Source organism: Eubalaena glacialis, chromosome 1 (genome assembly GCF_028564815.1).
Source record: "Eubalaena glacialis isolate mEubGla1 chromosome 1, mEubGla1.1.hap2.+ XY, whole genome shotgun sequence".
Classification (NCBI taxonomy): domain Eukaryota; kingdom Metazoa; phylum Chordata; class Mammalia; order Artiodactyla; family Balaenidae; genus Eubalaena; species Eubalaena glacialis.
Window position 1 is genome coordinate 116,475,361 of NC_083716.1, and position 16,779 is coordinate 116,492,139.

The 16,779-nt window shown below is 40.6% G+C and overlaps 1 protein-coding gene across 1 annotated transcript in view; it reads right to left on the reverse strand.

Moving 5' to 3' along the window:
• The window catches only part of CNTNAP5 (contactin associated protein family member 5), an 877,159-nt gene that overhangs the window by 619,454 nt on the left and 240,926 nt on the right, over positions 1 to 16,779 (reverse strand). The window contains exon 3 of the mRNA XM_061199178.1: positions 3,152 to 3,345. Coding sequence (XP_061055161.1) covers positions 3,152 to 3,345 — 194 coding nt within the window. The remainder of the gene's footprint in view (positions 1 to 3,151; positions 3,346 to 16,779) is intronic.

A 16,779-nucleotide genomic window follows, 5' to 3' on the forward strand; every position in this document is an offset into this window, starting at 1 on the left:
TTTTTTCTGAAAAGTTAAACCATTTAGAGAGTTTTATAAAACCCTCTTGTTTGGCTATTGCTTTTATCTTGTTTATCAGGATTTACTTTGGTGAAACTATAGTCTGATTTATCATTTTATGTTTAAAAGGAAAAGAAAAACTCTCAAGGTAACCTTTTCATTCAATAACATAATCTGGTGGAAATACCAATGCAAATTAGGCACAAGTCAGATTTTATACATGTTCATGAAATGTTTGGTAAAATACTCTGTCTCTGTTTGATGGGTATTCTAGAAGGCCTATACAGTTTCAGAGAGTTTGAGAACTATTTATAACATATAGAGATATAGTTAGATAGTATTACTGCTTTCTCACTTTTAAATTTTAGCAGCACGTGAAATACACAAGAGGGTTTAACATTCTTCTTCTGGAGTGGGCCTGGCAAAGTCTAAGGTGAGAAAGATAAATCAGTTCTGTGAAAATTAGAAAACAAATTCAAGTGCAGTAAAGAAGAAATAGAAAGTACAGTTTCTGCAATCAAGTATAGTCAGGAATCAGTCTTGGTTTGTATTCTGGCATCACCAGTGTCTGGTTGTGTGAGCTTGGGTTGGTCTCTGAACCCTGAATCTCCAGAATTTATAACACCTTTTTATGTATACGGAATGGCATTTGTGTACAAATTTGTGTGCAATTGGTCTTCGGTAGCCGTTTGTTCCCTCGATAGTGACACTAGGGGACACGCATTGTTTTTCAAAATTTGAGCTTTGTTAGTATGCACGACTTACCACCATGTCCCTGCCCCATGTCACTGGAGGGGCGAAGACCCCTCCCCAAGTCTTTCCTCCTCCTGGGGTTTGCATCTGACAGGTTGGTCCTGAAGCTGCCTCCCCCCTCAAGGGCCCTGCAGGCATTGGAAGTGTCTCTGGGGAGGCCTTAGCTGGAACTCACTGCCTTCTTGTGCACAACGGTTCCCTGCCTTTTCTCCTCTGCTCGCCCAGCATCTTTTGCCTCCTCCCAAAGGCCAAGGCTATCCTGAGGTGAGGAAAGGGACAGGCACGAGAATAGTGTCCTCCCCTCCAATTCCGTAAGCCCTAATAATTCTGCAGTTCTTGTAATAGCCATCCAAAACGTAGTTCAGGCTACGTGTCCAGTAATAATAGGCGTGGAGCCTACCAGGACTCATGAAACAGGCCCCTGCCTTCAAGGGGTTTGGAGTTTTGTGGAAGCACAGGCAAACCAACAGGGGCAAGAAAGTGAAATAGGCCTTATGCCCGCTGTTCACAAGCCCAGAGAAATTGTCCATTCTTGAAATACATCCTGATCCACAGGACAGGGCAAAAGCAGGTCATTTGATTCTGAAGAAGATGAAACTCAGGGTTTTATAAAAGTTTAGACAAAAGAACTCAAAACTTCTATCTGAAAAACAACCAGTTCTGATTGAAAATGCCAAAGCAAATAAATAACACCACATCTATTTGTCCCTCTCAAGTCAGCATAAAATCTTAAAATTGTGCCTCAAAATGGAAGGTGCACTTATTTCTCTTTTCAAACTAAAAACAAACTAAAAAAAAAAAAATCCTGTAAAATTTATGGAGGCTTCAAAATTGAGGAAAAAACAGAATAGTCCCCAAAAGACTATTTGTAAAATGAAGAGAACCCATGCTCTCCATAAATATTACCACCTAATATTACAAGCCACTCAGAATAAAGATGACTATTATAATATTCTCCAGTTTCAATCTGCCATAACTAATCTTAATCCTCAGTTTACTATTACTTTCAATTACTAATAGTGATGGGTAAGCAATTAACAAATAACAATGAATATAAAATAGAATTTGTTTTCCCAGCAGAGACCAATACAGAAAAATGTATGTGCAAACAGCAGCAATTTGAAAGTGTAATTGGGATTGATTTAAGAGGGAAAACAATTAAGGACTTTATGAGTAGGAAAGCTAATGCTAGCAACCGCTAAATCTTCACCTCCTATGTACATTTAGAAAAAAGTAAATATCTGGTGAGGTTTTTTCCCAAAAGCAAAAGTGACCTGAACCAACACATTATTTTATTTGATGCGTAAGTCTATGAGGTCTCCTCTGGATGCCTTTTGCCCCTGCCTCGACCTCCAATTCCTCACCTCGTAATTTGGGGACAGCCTTTCACTCATCTTTTGGGGTCAAGAGCTTGGGTCCAGGGCTGTGGAAGGCACAGTGTTTTTTTTTTTTATAACCTGGACCAAACTGTCTTTTACTTCCAAGCTGCAGATTGTTTATAAAGGCAGAATCATTCTAAATTTTATATTTGTTTTGTATTTTTAACACTTTTAATTGTTTTCAAAACTTGAATAGAGGCAGTTGAACACAATGACTTTAAAGTCAGACCAGGCTGTGGATTACCGGACCAAGATGCACCAACTGGGCACTTTGGTCGAGGTACATAACTGAGCTGATTGTATCATGACAAGGTATGTAAAGTGTCTGGTACATAATAAGTAAATATTTACATATATACACTACTAAATATTTACTTATTATGTACCAGACACTTTACATACCTTGTCATGATGCAATTAGCTCAGTTATGTAAGTACCAAATGTAAAATAGATAGCTAGTGGGAAGCAGCCACATAGCACAGGGAGATCAGCTCGGTGCTTTGTGACCACCTAGAGGGGTGGGATAGGGAGGGTGGGAGGGAGATGCAAGAGGGAAGAGATATGGGGATATATGTATATGTATAGCTGATTCACTTTGTTATAAAGCAGAAACTAACAGGCCATTGTAAAGCAATTATACTCCAATAAAGATGTTAAAAAAAATAGGTAAATATTTAATAAACACATACTCAGTCAACCAATACATTCTTGTCAACGATCAGACTTCCATGTTGTAGCTCTCTTTTTATCCCTGAAAGAACTGAGGCCCAGTCAGTGAAATCCCCAAGTTACCAGAAAAGGAGGAAAACACTAAACTCTTTGCAACAGACATCCTCATTTCCCTAGGAACTGGCGTCATGCTGCAGATAGGACCTAGATATGGTCTAATTATTTCTGAATGGGTACACAACAGTTATCAAGCTACCGGCAATCTGGATAGAGGAAAATGGCAGAAACGTTCACTGGTTACCATGAGGGCATCTCAGTTTTATTCAGCTGACAAGAAAATTTGTCCTACCCAGATGCTGTCTTCTTGCTTGTACTGTTTCCAGTTGCGTCCTGTGTCACTGAACGTCAGGCTGTAGCTCGTCACCCAGTCAGAGCTCCCGTATCTTCCCTGCGTGGCCACTGCTGTAATCTCCACTCTGTTGCCCAGGTCCACCTGGAGCCACTGCTGAGCACTGGAATCTGCTGGGGACCAACCGCCAGTTCCTGGAAGAGGAGCAGAGAGAGAGAGAGTTGCAGCAGCATCTCACAGAGGCGCGACTGTCACCGCTCACAGAGGAAAAAACAAAACAAAACAGTGTTCAACTAAGGTGTCTGTAACCAAACTATGTCTGCCTCTCTTCATAAACCCCTGGTACTTTCTTTTTGAAAATTTCATTGGAGTACAGTTGATTTACAATGTCATGTTAGTTTCAGGTGTATGGCAAAGTGATTCAGTTATACATATGCATATATCCACTTTTTTTCAGATTCTTTTCTCATATGGGTTATCACAGAATGTTGAGTAGAGTTCCCTGTGGTATACAGTAGGCCCTTGTTGGTTATCTATCTTGTATATATCTATCTATATATCTATATCTATCTATATATATATCTATATATCTATATCTATCTTTGTATGTTAATCCCAAGCTCCTGATTTATCCCTCCTCCCCCCATGTTTCCCCTTTGGTAACCATGAGTTTGTTTTCTATGTCTGTGAGTCTATTTCTGCTTGGTAAATAAGTTCATTTCTATCGTATTTTAGATTCCACATATAAGTGATATCTTAGAATATTTGTGTTTGTCTGATTTACTTCACTTAGTATGATCATCTCTAGGTCCATCTATATTGCCACAAATGGCATTATTCCATTCTTTTTTATGGCTGAGCAATATTCCACTGTATATATAGACCACATTTTCTTTATCCATTCATCTGTCAATGGACATTTAGATTGTTTCCATGTCTTGCCTGTTGTGAATAGTGCTGCAATGAACATTCTCGACCCAATTTTCATTCTCCTCCTCCGTCAAATTCCCTTTCATGGTTTAATATTCATCTCAAATGCTGTTTCCTCTATGATTCATCCTCTCTTTTCTCAGTTATTACAGTTTTCATCTTCCGGATTCCTAATGGAATGTCACCTATTTTTTAAGTTTTTTACAACCTTAACCTTTAACATGCCTTATACCTTCTTCCTGACTGGTCTTTCCTTCCTTCCTTCTTTGCTTTCTTCTTCCATTCCTCCCTTTCTTTTCTCTGATCTTTAGCTCTTTCTAAATACGTGCTGTGAACCTGCTGTGGACCAGACATTTTGCTGTGGGTGCAAAGATGCACGATCGTGCACGATTTGATGCACGACCAAAGATGACTATGTCTTTGAGAGGTTAGTGTTCACTCATTCAACAGATGTTCACCGAGCACCAGGAGGCTGCTCGATACTGAGGAGAGAGAGACACACAAACGAAAATGTGCAATGTGACGTGAAAGAGAGCCTTCAGAGAGGCGAACACAAGCTTCAATAGGAGCACAGATGACAGAATGCCTAGGCAGATGATCAGAAAGCCCTAGAGACAGTGACAGTGGAGCTGAAAGCTGTTTCCCCAGCAAACAAGGTGAGACAGAGAAAAAGTTGGAGAGACCAACCCAGGCCACGAAACAGCGCATGCAACATCTCAGAGAGACATAAGAGGGCCCCATCCCTGGGTCTTCTTGTGATTCTATATGTTTGACACGCAGCAACGTTCTAACATGTAACCAAAGCCTTTCAGCCCCAGAATTTTATCATTTGACACATTGGAACTTTGCAGAAGATCAATATGAACTCTTGCTTCTTTGGAAGACTTGTGGCCTAAGTTTTCTGTTTTCATTTCACATAGGTATAAAGAGGTCCATATTTATTCTTCCTGACCCAAGGGTCCACAAGACATCTGAATCCTGAGTGGGACTTATTGTAGAATGTGTATGCCATGGGTGCACCCCAATATTCATAGAAGCACTATTTACAATAGCCAAGATATGGAAGCAGCCTAAGTGTCCAAGGAGAGACGAATGGATAAAAAAGATGTGGTGTATATACACAATGGAATATTAGTCAGCCATAGAAAATAATGAAATAATGCCATTTGCAGTAACATGGATGGACCTAGAGATTATCATACTAAGTGAAGTAAGTCAGACAGAGAAAGACAAATGCCATATGATATCACTTATATGTGGAATATAAAAAAAAAATGCTACAAATCCACATATATACAAAGCAGAAATATACCCACAGACATAGAAAACAAGCTTATGGTTACCAAAGGGGAAAGGTGGGGGAGGGATAAAATAGGAGTTTGGGGTTAACATATACACACTAGTACACATAAAACAGATAACCAACAAGGACCTACTGTATGGCACAGGGAACTATACTCAACATTTTGTGATAACCTATAAGGGAAAAGAATCTGAAAAAAAATAGATATGTATTATGTATGACTGAGATATATATTATGAATAACTTCTGTGCTGTACACCTGAAACTAACACAACACTGTAAATCAACTATACTTCAATTAAAAAAAAAAAAGAAACAAAGTAGGCCTTTTGTTAAGAACCTTGCTCAGGGCATCAGGTTGGGTGATTCATTAGATTTTTAATTTAGAGGCGTTAACCAATAAGTCCCTTTTGATTTCAACCTGTGCCATTGAAAATCATTTTAGTGATGCCCCCGTTTACATTCTTGCCATCTCGGGAGGACTCAACTGGACCCCTCCTTGGTACTGAGAACTTTCTGAGTCCCCACTGGCTGCCCAGTGCAGAGATAGCTTGTCATCATCTGGGAGTGGGCAAAGGGGGCAGAGAACATGAGATGGGCCCTACTCTGGCCATAAGGCACATTCATCGATTTCATCCCAATAAATAGCTAGTACTGTAGCCGAGTAGGACCCTATGAGGCCTTCCCAGAACAGACCGCCACCAATGTCCTCCACCTGCCTTTTGTCTGTAGAAAAACTTTAGTCAAAGAATAAATTTAATCAGAGAAATTATACACTACCAAATGTAAAATAGATAGCTAGTGGGAAGCAACCGCATAGCACAGGGAGATCATCTCTGTGCTTTGTGACCACCTAGAGAGGTGGGATAGGGAGGGTGGGAGGGAGGGAGATGCAAGAGGGAAGAGATATGGGAACATATGTATATGTATAACTGATTCACTTTGTTATAAAGCAGAAACTAACACACCATTGTAAATTATACTGCAATAAAGATGTTAAAAAAAAAAAAAGAGAAAACGCAGAAAGGAAAATAGTCAAGCAAGACAAATAATAACACTTTAGCCATTAAACAAAGTCAAGGACCTTTAGTTCCTCCTCAAGGACTGTAGATACTATTCTGAGCCACATCCTTTGAGCTGTTTTGCAGATACTGAAGCCTCCACCGAGTGGGAGAAGGTAACTGAATGCCGCCCATAAGCACGTAGACCCCAGACCAGTTGGAACCAGAAGGTTGATGATGCTGACTCCCAATGACCTCACCACCAGCCAATCAGAAGAAGGTGCACGAGCTGACCACACTCCCCACAACCCCCCTCCCTCACCCTGTCTTTAAAAACCTTTCCCTGAAAACCTTCAGGGGGTTCGGGTCTTTTAAGCACTAGCTGCCCTGGACTCCTTCCTTGGTGCCCTGTGATAAAGCTATCTCTTTCTACTTCACCCAAATGTCTGTCTCCGAGACTCAATCCGGCACTGGTGTACAGGGGCTGAATTTCGGCAACAGTACTTTTGTTTGACAACATTTTGTTTTCACTTCCCTGACAAGATTCAAATGCAAGGAAAGAAAGAGAAGTATGCTCATCCCCTACCATGGAATGTCTTTTATTAAGTGTTTTGCAAGACATGAATACCCAGTACTGCTGGTATTCACTAATATCCGTTCTCTCTTCCTTCTGTAGTAATAGGACTGCGGAGGGTGCATGGCTTAACTGCACTTTTCAGCTCTCAGTACCTTTCGAGTTGTGGCCCTATGGACAAGTTCTCTCCGAGAAAAATGTGAGTGGGAAGATGTGCCACCTGCAGGCCATCGGGTCTCTTCCCCACTTGCTTTCCCCTTTCACCACTGATGGATGCAGCCGACAAGAACCTAGAAGACGGCAGAACCTCAGCGTGGAAAGATGCCAGATTCCCGCATCACCACATGTAAACTACAACATGAGTGAGAACTAAAGACTTATTTTGTTTAAGCTATTGTGTAGTGGAATCTATTTGATACTGCAGTTTAACCTACCTTAATACATACAAAGTACCCGGTAGAGTAAATAGAATAATGCCCATATTATAGTTGGGGAAACTGAGGTCCAGCAAGTGTAGAACCCCTGGAACTCAGGATGCAAGCACAGCTATTTGAGACTACTATGCAACAGAAAAAAATGTTTCTAAAAACCCAGAAAATCAAGAAGGGGGAAAAGCACCGGGAGGAGACATTTGAGCAGAGATTCTGAGCTGCTGGGTCCACAAGTACTTTTTTAATCAATGAACCCTGTCTTCACCAATATGTCCACGATTCCCAATCTATTCTACCCTCTCCCAACTTCTCAAAACTGGCAGGGAGGTCCAAGAAGGAGGAGATATTACATTTCCAAGAAATCTAAAATTGTTCTGAACCTACTGTTTATTTCCACTTAATTTTTCCTGCCCATTTCATGAGACCTCTTTCTTCTTAAGTGAAAAAAAGCAAGGCTGTGTAAACTATATGACTTCAACAATATTAAAACATGATAGAAAAGAAACGTGTATGGTGATTTCTTAAGTGATGAAAGTATGAGTGATTTTATTCTTTTATGCTCTTTGCATGTAACATTTTCTGTTATCAGCATGTCTTTCTTTTATAAACTGAGACCCATTTTTACATGGTTTATCGCATAAAGAATATATGTAGCGATTTGACATTTGGTGGTATAATATAGAACTCTTTGTGTGACCATCACAATTTTTGAAGTGAAAATCCTCAAACCTTAACTATTTCTCTTTACCCCCCTATTGTCCACAACTAGACTCCTTAGTCATGCTTTAGAGTTTTTCCTTCATTTATTCTAATTATTCTTATCATATTTACATATGATAAGAAATTATGTTAATGATGGAAGAAAGGAAATAAAATAACAAGGAACTTTTCCAACCTCCTTGCAAAGAATAAAATCACAAGAGACTGACCCAAACCAAACCAAAACAAAACAAAAAGCTATTGCTAAAAATATTTCTTCAAGTCTGTCTAAAGAAAATCACATCACCCTTTTGCCCACAGTAAAAAACCTTAGTTTATTAACCCCCCCGAAATTAACAAAAATGAAATTGTTGGTGTTAGCATTCATTAACACATCAAGTTAAGAATTTTCCAAACCCAGGAGCTTCAGCCTAAGCTCTTAAAATGGAGGGGCACTGTCTGCGTGCTAATTGCCAAGGACTTTTTCCCTGCTGTTGATGGTGTTCCCAGCATTACAGCTAATAGGCAAGACATCCAAGGTTGCCATGGTTGCTATGGCAAACATTTTATTCCTTCCACCAAACAATAAGTGTGTTTTCACAAATTATGAGAGTAGCCTGAAGATACTATTCGCAGTTGCTTTTAAGACACACAGTGCCCACGTTAGCTTTCTGTTTCTGAATTGTTATCTAGATCGAGGTGTAACATACACACAGGTACCTGCGTTTGGCAAGTTACAGGTGTTAACTAAGGCAGTGCTCTCTGTAATTGTGACTGCGATATAAATAATCATGAACTACAATTCCCATAAACCCTGCAGTTTGAATCAAAAGGAATTTAATGGATATTTAAAGGAAAATTATAATTTTAAGGGAAAAGTAACCCCACCTTAAGTTTTGATAGCATCTAGAACACGGGGTCTAGAATGATTTGCAGGCTATAACTTAGTTTATTCTTAGCACAGCCCAAACATCATACCCTACATGCTGTGAGATTTCACTTTGGGGGAAAAGATGGAACTGAAAGTCAAGAGCCTTGGTTCTAGACCCAGCTCTGCTCCTGAGGTTAGATTAGATGAGATTCTCAAATGTGTTCAATCATCAGAAAACACCTGGAGTGCCTGTGAAGATGACAGATTCCTTGGCCCACTCCTTGCTAACTTATGCAGGGGCCTAACCTGGAAATCTGTATCTTGAGAAAGGTGCTTATGACATGCTGATGAGTGGTTTAGGAAACATTGGAGAAAATAGCTTCTGAAGTTTCAATTATACTATTTTACTAAGAAGAGTTGAATTCTTTATTTGTTTCATGGTCCAGGTTAGCTTAAATCCAACATGCTATTCTTGATGATTATAAACAAACAAACAAAAAAGCAGCATGAAATCACCTCTGGATCTAAAGATGGACAGTCTTCTCCAATTTGATCCCCAATCACCCACCCCTAAGCACAGATGGAAACTTAAAGTCAGACTTACAATTTCCCAGGAAATCTAAAAATTTGTGAATTCAGAAATACCCCTCTTTGCTCTTGATTGGACACTTCTTTGCTCTCCCAGTTAACCCTTTTACTTCTTCTCATCACCCCTATTCTACACGCCCTTGGAGTGTTCATTCACTCACAATACTAGCTAGCAGTTGGATAGTCCTTGCTCAGTACACGGCAGTGCCCCAGACACTTGGCAGACATGGACTCACTCATCATCCCAGAAGCTCTGCATGATTGGTATTATTATCATTATTCCATTTGACAGAAGGAAAAACTGAGGCCAGAATTGTTGGTCAGCTTTTCCAAGATCACACAAGGGGTCAGTGGCAGAACAGGGGATTCAAACCCAGAAAACTGGGACTCCAAGCCCCATTTCTTAACCACTCAGCTGCAGGGCCTCTCAACAGCATGGACAGAGCATGCTTGCCTTCTTCCTTCTTTTCTATAATAGCAATTCTCTCTAGAAACATAATTCACACTTCACTTCTTTTTCAGGTCTCACTTGATTCTCATAGCAATCAGCAATAGTAATTTTCTTTCATTTTATTTTATTTTTTTGTAAATTTATTTATTTTTGACTGCATTGGGTCTTTGTTGCTGCATGTGGGCTCTAGTTGCGGCCAGCAGGGGCTACTCTTCGTTGCGGTGCACGGGCTTCTCATTGCGGTGGCTTCTCTTGTTGCGGAGCACAGGTTCTAGGCGCACGGGCTTCAGCAGCTGTGGCACGTGGGCTCAGTAGTCGTGGTGCACGGGCTTAGTTGCTCCGCGGCATGTGGGATCTTCCCCGACCAGGGCTCAAACCCGTATCCCTGCATTGGCAGGCGGATTCTAAACCACTGCACCACCAAGGAAGGCCCGGCAATAGTATTTTTAATTTCCATTTACTAGAGAATAAACCAGGTTTAAGGGTCACCTAGTTTATCCAGATTATGTGGAGAGACTGTTTTCCAACCCAGTTCTGTAGATTTCTCATCCCTGCCTGAGGTTTCAACATGGACCAAGGTCTTAAGCAAGCAGGTACTTACTCTTATGGAGAACTCTAAGTAAGACAAGAGACCCGCTCCCTGCTCAACCCCGTATACCATAGGGCTTATACCTAACTTCACATGCTCAGGTACGCTCGATAGGCTCTGCTCATGAAACAGGAAAACTTGTAGATAAGGCAGAAATTCCTCAATTTCTACACTGACTTCCACTTCTAACTCAGAAAGGGAAATGAAACTTGATTGATGTTACACACTGGAAATGGGCACAAAACAGATTATATACAGGTCTCTGCTAAGTGATATTTTACAACTATTATTCTAAAAAAGAGAGTTAATTTAGTACAAGAGCTAAAATAATCACACACACATAGCATTGTTAAGCCTAATCTGTTTTAATCACACTCAGCCTGGCCATTTTAAAAACAGCAACAACAAAAAAAACCCTAAAGTAAACCCTGTAGAGAATGGGTTTCCAAGATGTGTGCTTTCCCCCTGCATTTACACGAGGCCTTAAAAAGCTACAAGCACATTCTCACAAATGACTGGGAGGTTAGACTGAATGACTAGCTGCACCATTAATTATTAAACATTTGGTGCCTCTGTAAGCCAAGGTTGGAGATTTTTCAGGGACAAAGCTACCTAGTGATGATAATGAGTAAGGCAGAGAGACTCCCCCATAAATATTTTACTTTATGTGTGGATAAGAGTGAAAAGAACATTCACAAACATGCTGGTAGCTTCCTGCACCTTCACTCAGTGTGTGGTTATCAACCATGTATAACAGGACCTGTGGTTGGGAAAGGACTTCTGAGACTGGGAAGCTATTGTCTGGAACACTGCACATCACACTTTGCCCCTGGGCATGTGGGGTAGGACCTAGGTGTTGCTGGATGGCCCTGGCCAGGGCTCCTACACTTCTATCTGCACATTTATTTAGCGACTAGGGAGCCTCCTGGTGGAAAAGTAAGTGGGAACTTGACCAAACACCCTATGGGTTTCAAAACAGGTAAAAAACTGTAGGAAGACGTGGAGTGGCCCCAGTGAGGCCAGTTTGCAGGAAAAAGAAAAAGAGGATCATGAGAGGAGATTTATGTAAAGGAGTGAGAATTTGGATCCAAATGAGACCCAGTTATCATGATTAAGGCTGCCTCAGGAGCAATGCCTGGTGGGGGTGGGGGACAGGAGCACTCTCCGTGGATGACTTAGTTTGGGTTCCCCAGAAGTCAATTAGGAGACAGGGATTTCAGTGCAAGTAGTTCATTTGGAAACTGACCCCAGGAAGCCAGGTGAGGGGAATGGAGATGAAGCAGGGAAGAAAGGGCATCCAATCCATGGTGCATCGGCAAGCCAGGCAGCCCTGTGGGTGAGCTCAGTCTCACTGGTGCAGAATGCACTTTGGGTTGTTCCAACAGAGCAGGAGGACACTGGGGTCAACTTTTGATTGAAGGCGGCTGGAGTGCACGGCAGTGTTTAAGGCACAGAGAGAAAGCCGAGAACACAGAGAAGTCCAACTGTATGTCTTCTTTGGAGAAAAGTCTATTTAGATCTTCAGCCCATTTTTTGATTGGGTTGTTAGGTTTTTTGATATTGAGCTGCATGAGCTGTTTGTATATTTTGGAGATTAATCCCTCGTTGGTCGCTCTATTTACAAATACTTTCTCCCATTCTGAGGGTTGTCTTTTCACTTTGTTGATGGTTTCTTTTGCTGTGCAGGAGCTTTTAAGTTTCATTAGGTCCCATTTGTTTATTTTCGTTTTTATTTTCATTACCCTAGGAGGTGGATCAAAAGAGATCTTGCTGTGATTTATGTCATAGAGTGTTCTGCCTATGTTTTCCTCTAAGAGTTTTAGAGTATCTGGCCTTAAATTTAGGTCTTTAATCCATTTTGAGTTTATTTTTGTGTATGGTGTTAGGGAGTGTTCTAATTTCCTTCTTTTACGTGTAGCTGTCCAGTTTTCCCAGCACCACTTATTGAAGAGACTGTCTTTTCTCCATTGTATATTCTTGCCTCCTTTGTCATAGATTAGGTAACAATAGGTGTGTGGGTTTATCTCTGGACCTTCTAACCTGTTCCATTGATCTATATTTCTGTTTTTGTGCCAGTAGCATACTGTTTTGATATCTGTAGCTTTGTAGTGGAGCCTGAAGTCAGGGAGCCTGTTTCCTCCACTCTCGCTCTGTTTTTTGTTTTGGTTTTTGTTTTTGTTTCCCTCAAGATGGTTTTGGCTATTCAGGGTCTTTTGTGTTTCCATAAAAATTGTAAATTTTTTTGTCTAATTCTGTGAAAAATGCCATTGGCAATTTGATAGGGATTGCACTGAATCTGCAGATTGCTTTGTGTAGTATAGTCATTTTGTCAATATTGATTCTTCCAATCCAAGAACATGGTATATCTCTCCATCTGTTTGTGTCATCTTTGATTTCTTTCATCAGTATCTTATAGTTTTCTGAGTACAGGTGTTTTTCCTCATTAGGTAGGTTTATTCCTAGGTATCTCATTCTTTTTGTTGCAATGGTAAATGAGATTGTTTCCTTAATTTCTCTTTCTGATGTTTCATTGTTAGTGTACAGGAAGACATAGAGATGACCAAAAAATACATGATGAGTGCTCAATATCACTAATTATTAGAGAAATGCAAATCAAAACTACAATGAGGTATCACCTCACACCAGTCAGAATGGCCATTATCAAAAAAATCTACAAACAATAAATCCTGGAGAGGGATGGAGAAAAGGGAACCTCCTACACTGTTGGTGAGAATGTAAGTTGGTACAGCCACTATAGAGAACAGTATGGGGGTTCCTTAAAACATCAAAAATAGACCTACCATATCATCCAGCAATCCCACTCCTGGGCATACATCTGGAGAAAACCACAATTCAAAAAGATACATGCACCCTAATGTTCATTACAGCACTATTTACCATAACCAGGACATGGAAGCAACCTAAAATGTCCATCAACAGATGAATGGATAAAAAAGATGTGGTACATATATACAATGGAATATTACTCAGCCTTAAAAAAGAATGAAATAATGCCCTTTGCAGTAACATGGATGGACCTAGAGATTGTCATACTGAGTGAAGTAAGTCAGACAGAGAAAGACAAATATCATATGATATCACTTATATGTGGAATCTAAAAGAAGGGTACAAATGAACTTATCTACAAAACAGAAATAGAGTTACAGATGTAGAAAACAAATTTATGGTTACCAGGAGTTAAGGGGGTGAGGGATAAATTGGGAGATTGGGATTTACATATACACACTATTGTATATAAAACAGATAAGTAATAAGGATCTACTGTATAGCACAGGGAAATCTACTCAATGCTCTGTAATGACCTATATGGGAAAATAATCTTAAAAAGAGTGGAGAGATTAACCAAGATGGTGGAGTAGAAGGACGTGCTCTCACTCCCTCTTGCGAGAGCACCAGAATCACAACTGGCTGCTGGACAATCATCGACAGGAAGACACTGGACTTCACCAAGGAGGATACCCCACGTCCAAGGACAGAGGAGAAGCCACAGTGAGACGGTAGGAGGGGTGCAATCAGAGTAAAATCAAATCCCATAACTGCTGGGTGGGTGACTCACAGACTGGCGAGCACTTATACCACAGAAGTCCACCCACTGGAGTGAACGCTCTGAGCCCCACGTCAGACTTCCCAACCTGGGGGTCCGGCAACGGGAGGAGGAATTCATAGAGAATCAGACTTTGAAGCCTAGTGGGAATTGATTGCAGGACTTCGACAGGGCTGGGGGAAACAGAGACCCCACTCTTGGAGGGCACACACAAAATAGTGTGTGCATCGGGACCCAGGGGAAGGAGCAATGACCCTGGGGGAGACTGAACCAGACATAACTGCTGGTGTTGGGGGGTCTCCTGCAGAGGCGGGGGCTGGCTCTGTTTCACCGTGGGGACAAGGACACTGGCAGCAGAGGTTCTGGGAAGTACTCCTTGGCGTGAGCCCTCCCAGAGTCTGCCATTAGCCCCACCAAAGAGCCCAGGTAGGCTCCAGTGTTGGGTTGCCTCAGGCAAAACAACCAACAGGGAGGGAACCAAGCCCCACCCATCAACAGTCAAGTGGATTAAAGTTTTACGGAGCTCTGACCGCCACAGCAACAGTCAGCTCTACCCACCTCCAGAGCCTCCCATCAAGCCTCTCAGATAGCCTCATCCACCAGAGGGCAGACAGCAGAAGCAAGAAAAACTACACTCCTGCAGCCTGTGGAACAGAAACCACATTTACAGAAAGATAGACAAGATGAAAAGGCAGAGGGCTATATACCAGATGAAGGAACAAGAAAAAACCCCAGAAAAACAACTAAATGAAGTGGAGATAGGCAACCTTCCAGAAAAAGAATTCAGAATAATGATAGTGAAGATGATCCAGGACCTTGGAATAAGAATGGAGGTAAAGATTGAGAAGATGCAAGAAATGATTAACAAAGACCTAGAAGAATTAAAGAACAAACAAACAGAGATGACCAATACAATAACTGAAATGAAAACTACACTAGAAGGAATCAATAGTAGAATAACTGAGGCAGAAGAACAGATAAGTGACCTGGAAGACAGAATGGTGGAATTCACTGCTGCGGAACAGACTAAAGAAAAAAGAATGAAAAGAAATGAAGACAGCCTAAGAGACCTCTGGGACAACATTAAACGCAACAACATTCGCATTATAGGGGTCCCAGAAGGAGAAGAGAGAGAGAAAGGACCAGAGAAAATATTTGAAGAGATTATAGTCGAAAACTTCCCTAACATGGGAAAGGAAATAGCCACCCAAGTCCAGGAAGCGCAGAGAGTCCCATACAGGATAAACCCAAGGAGAAGCACGCCGAGACACATAGTAATCAAAGTGGTAAAAATTAAAGACAAAGAAAAATTATTGAAAGCAGCAAGGGAAAAACGACAAATAACATACAAGGGAACTCCCATAAGGTTAACAGCTGATTTCTCAGCAGAAACTCTACAAGCCAGAAGGGAGTGGCATGATATACTTAAAGTGATGAAAGGGAAGAACCTACAACCAAGATTACTCTACCCGGCAAGGATCTCATTTAGATTTGATGGAGAAATCAAAAGCTTTACAGACAAGCAAAAGCTAAGAGAATTCAGCACCACCAAACCAGCTCTACAACAAATGTTAAAGGAACTTCTCTAAGTGGGAAACACAAGAGAAGAAAAGGACCTACAAAAACAAACCCAAAACAATTAAGAAAATGGTCATAGGAACATACATATCGATAATTACCTTAAACGTGAATGGATTAAATGCTCCAGCCAAAAGACACAGGCTTGCTGAATGGATACAAAAACAAGACCCATATATATGCTGTCTACAAGAGACCCACTTTAGACCTAGGGACACATACAGACTGAAAGTGAGGGGATGGAAAAAGATATTCCATGCAAATGGAAATCAAAAGAAAGCTGGAGTAGCTATACTCATATCAGATAAAATAGACTTTAAAATAAAGAATGTTACAAGAGACAAAGAAGGACACTACATAATGATCAAGGGATCAATCCAAGAAGAAGATATAACAATTATAAATATATATGCACCCAACATAGGAGCACCTCATTACATAAGGCAACTGCTAACAGCTATAAAAGAGGAAATTGACAGTAACACAATAATAGTGGGGGACTTTAACACCTCACTTACACCAATGGACAGATCATCCAAAATGAAAATAAATAAGGAAACACAAGCTTTAAATGACACAATAGACCAGATAGATTTAATTGATATTTATAGGACATTCCATCCAAAAACAGCAGATTACGCTTTCTTCTCAAGTGCGCACGGAACATTCTCCAGGATAGATCACATCTTGGGTCACAAATCAAGCCTCAGTAAATTTAAGAAAATTGAAATCATATCAAGCATCTTTTCTGACCACAACGCTATGAGATTAGAAATGAATTACAGGGGAAAAAAGGAAAAAACACAAACACATGGAGGCTAAACAATACGTTACTAAATAACCAAGAGATCACTGAAGAAATCAAAGAGGAAATCAAAAAATACCTAGAGACAAATGACAATGAAAACACGACAACCCAAAACCTATGGGATGCAGCAAAAGCAGTTCTAAGAGGGAAGTTTATAGCTATACAAGCCTACCTAAAGAAACAAGAAAAATCTCAAGTAAACAATCTAACCTTACACCTAAAGAAACTAGAGAAAGAAGA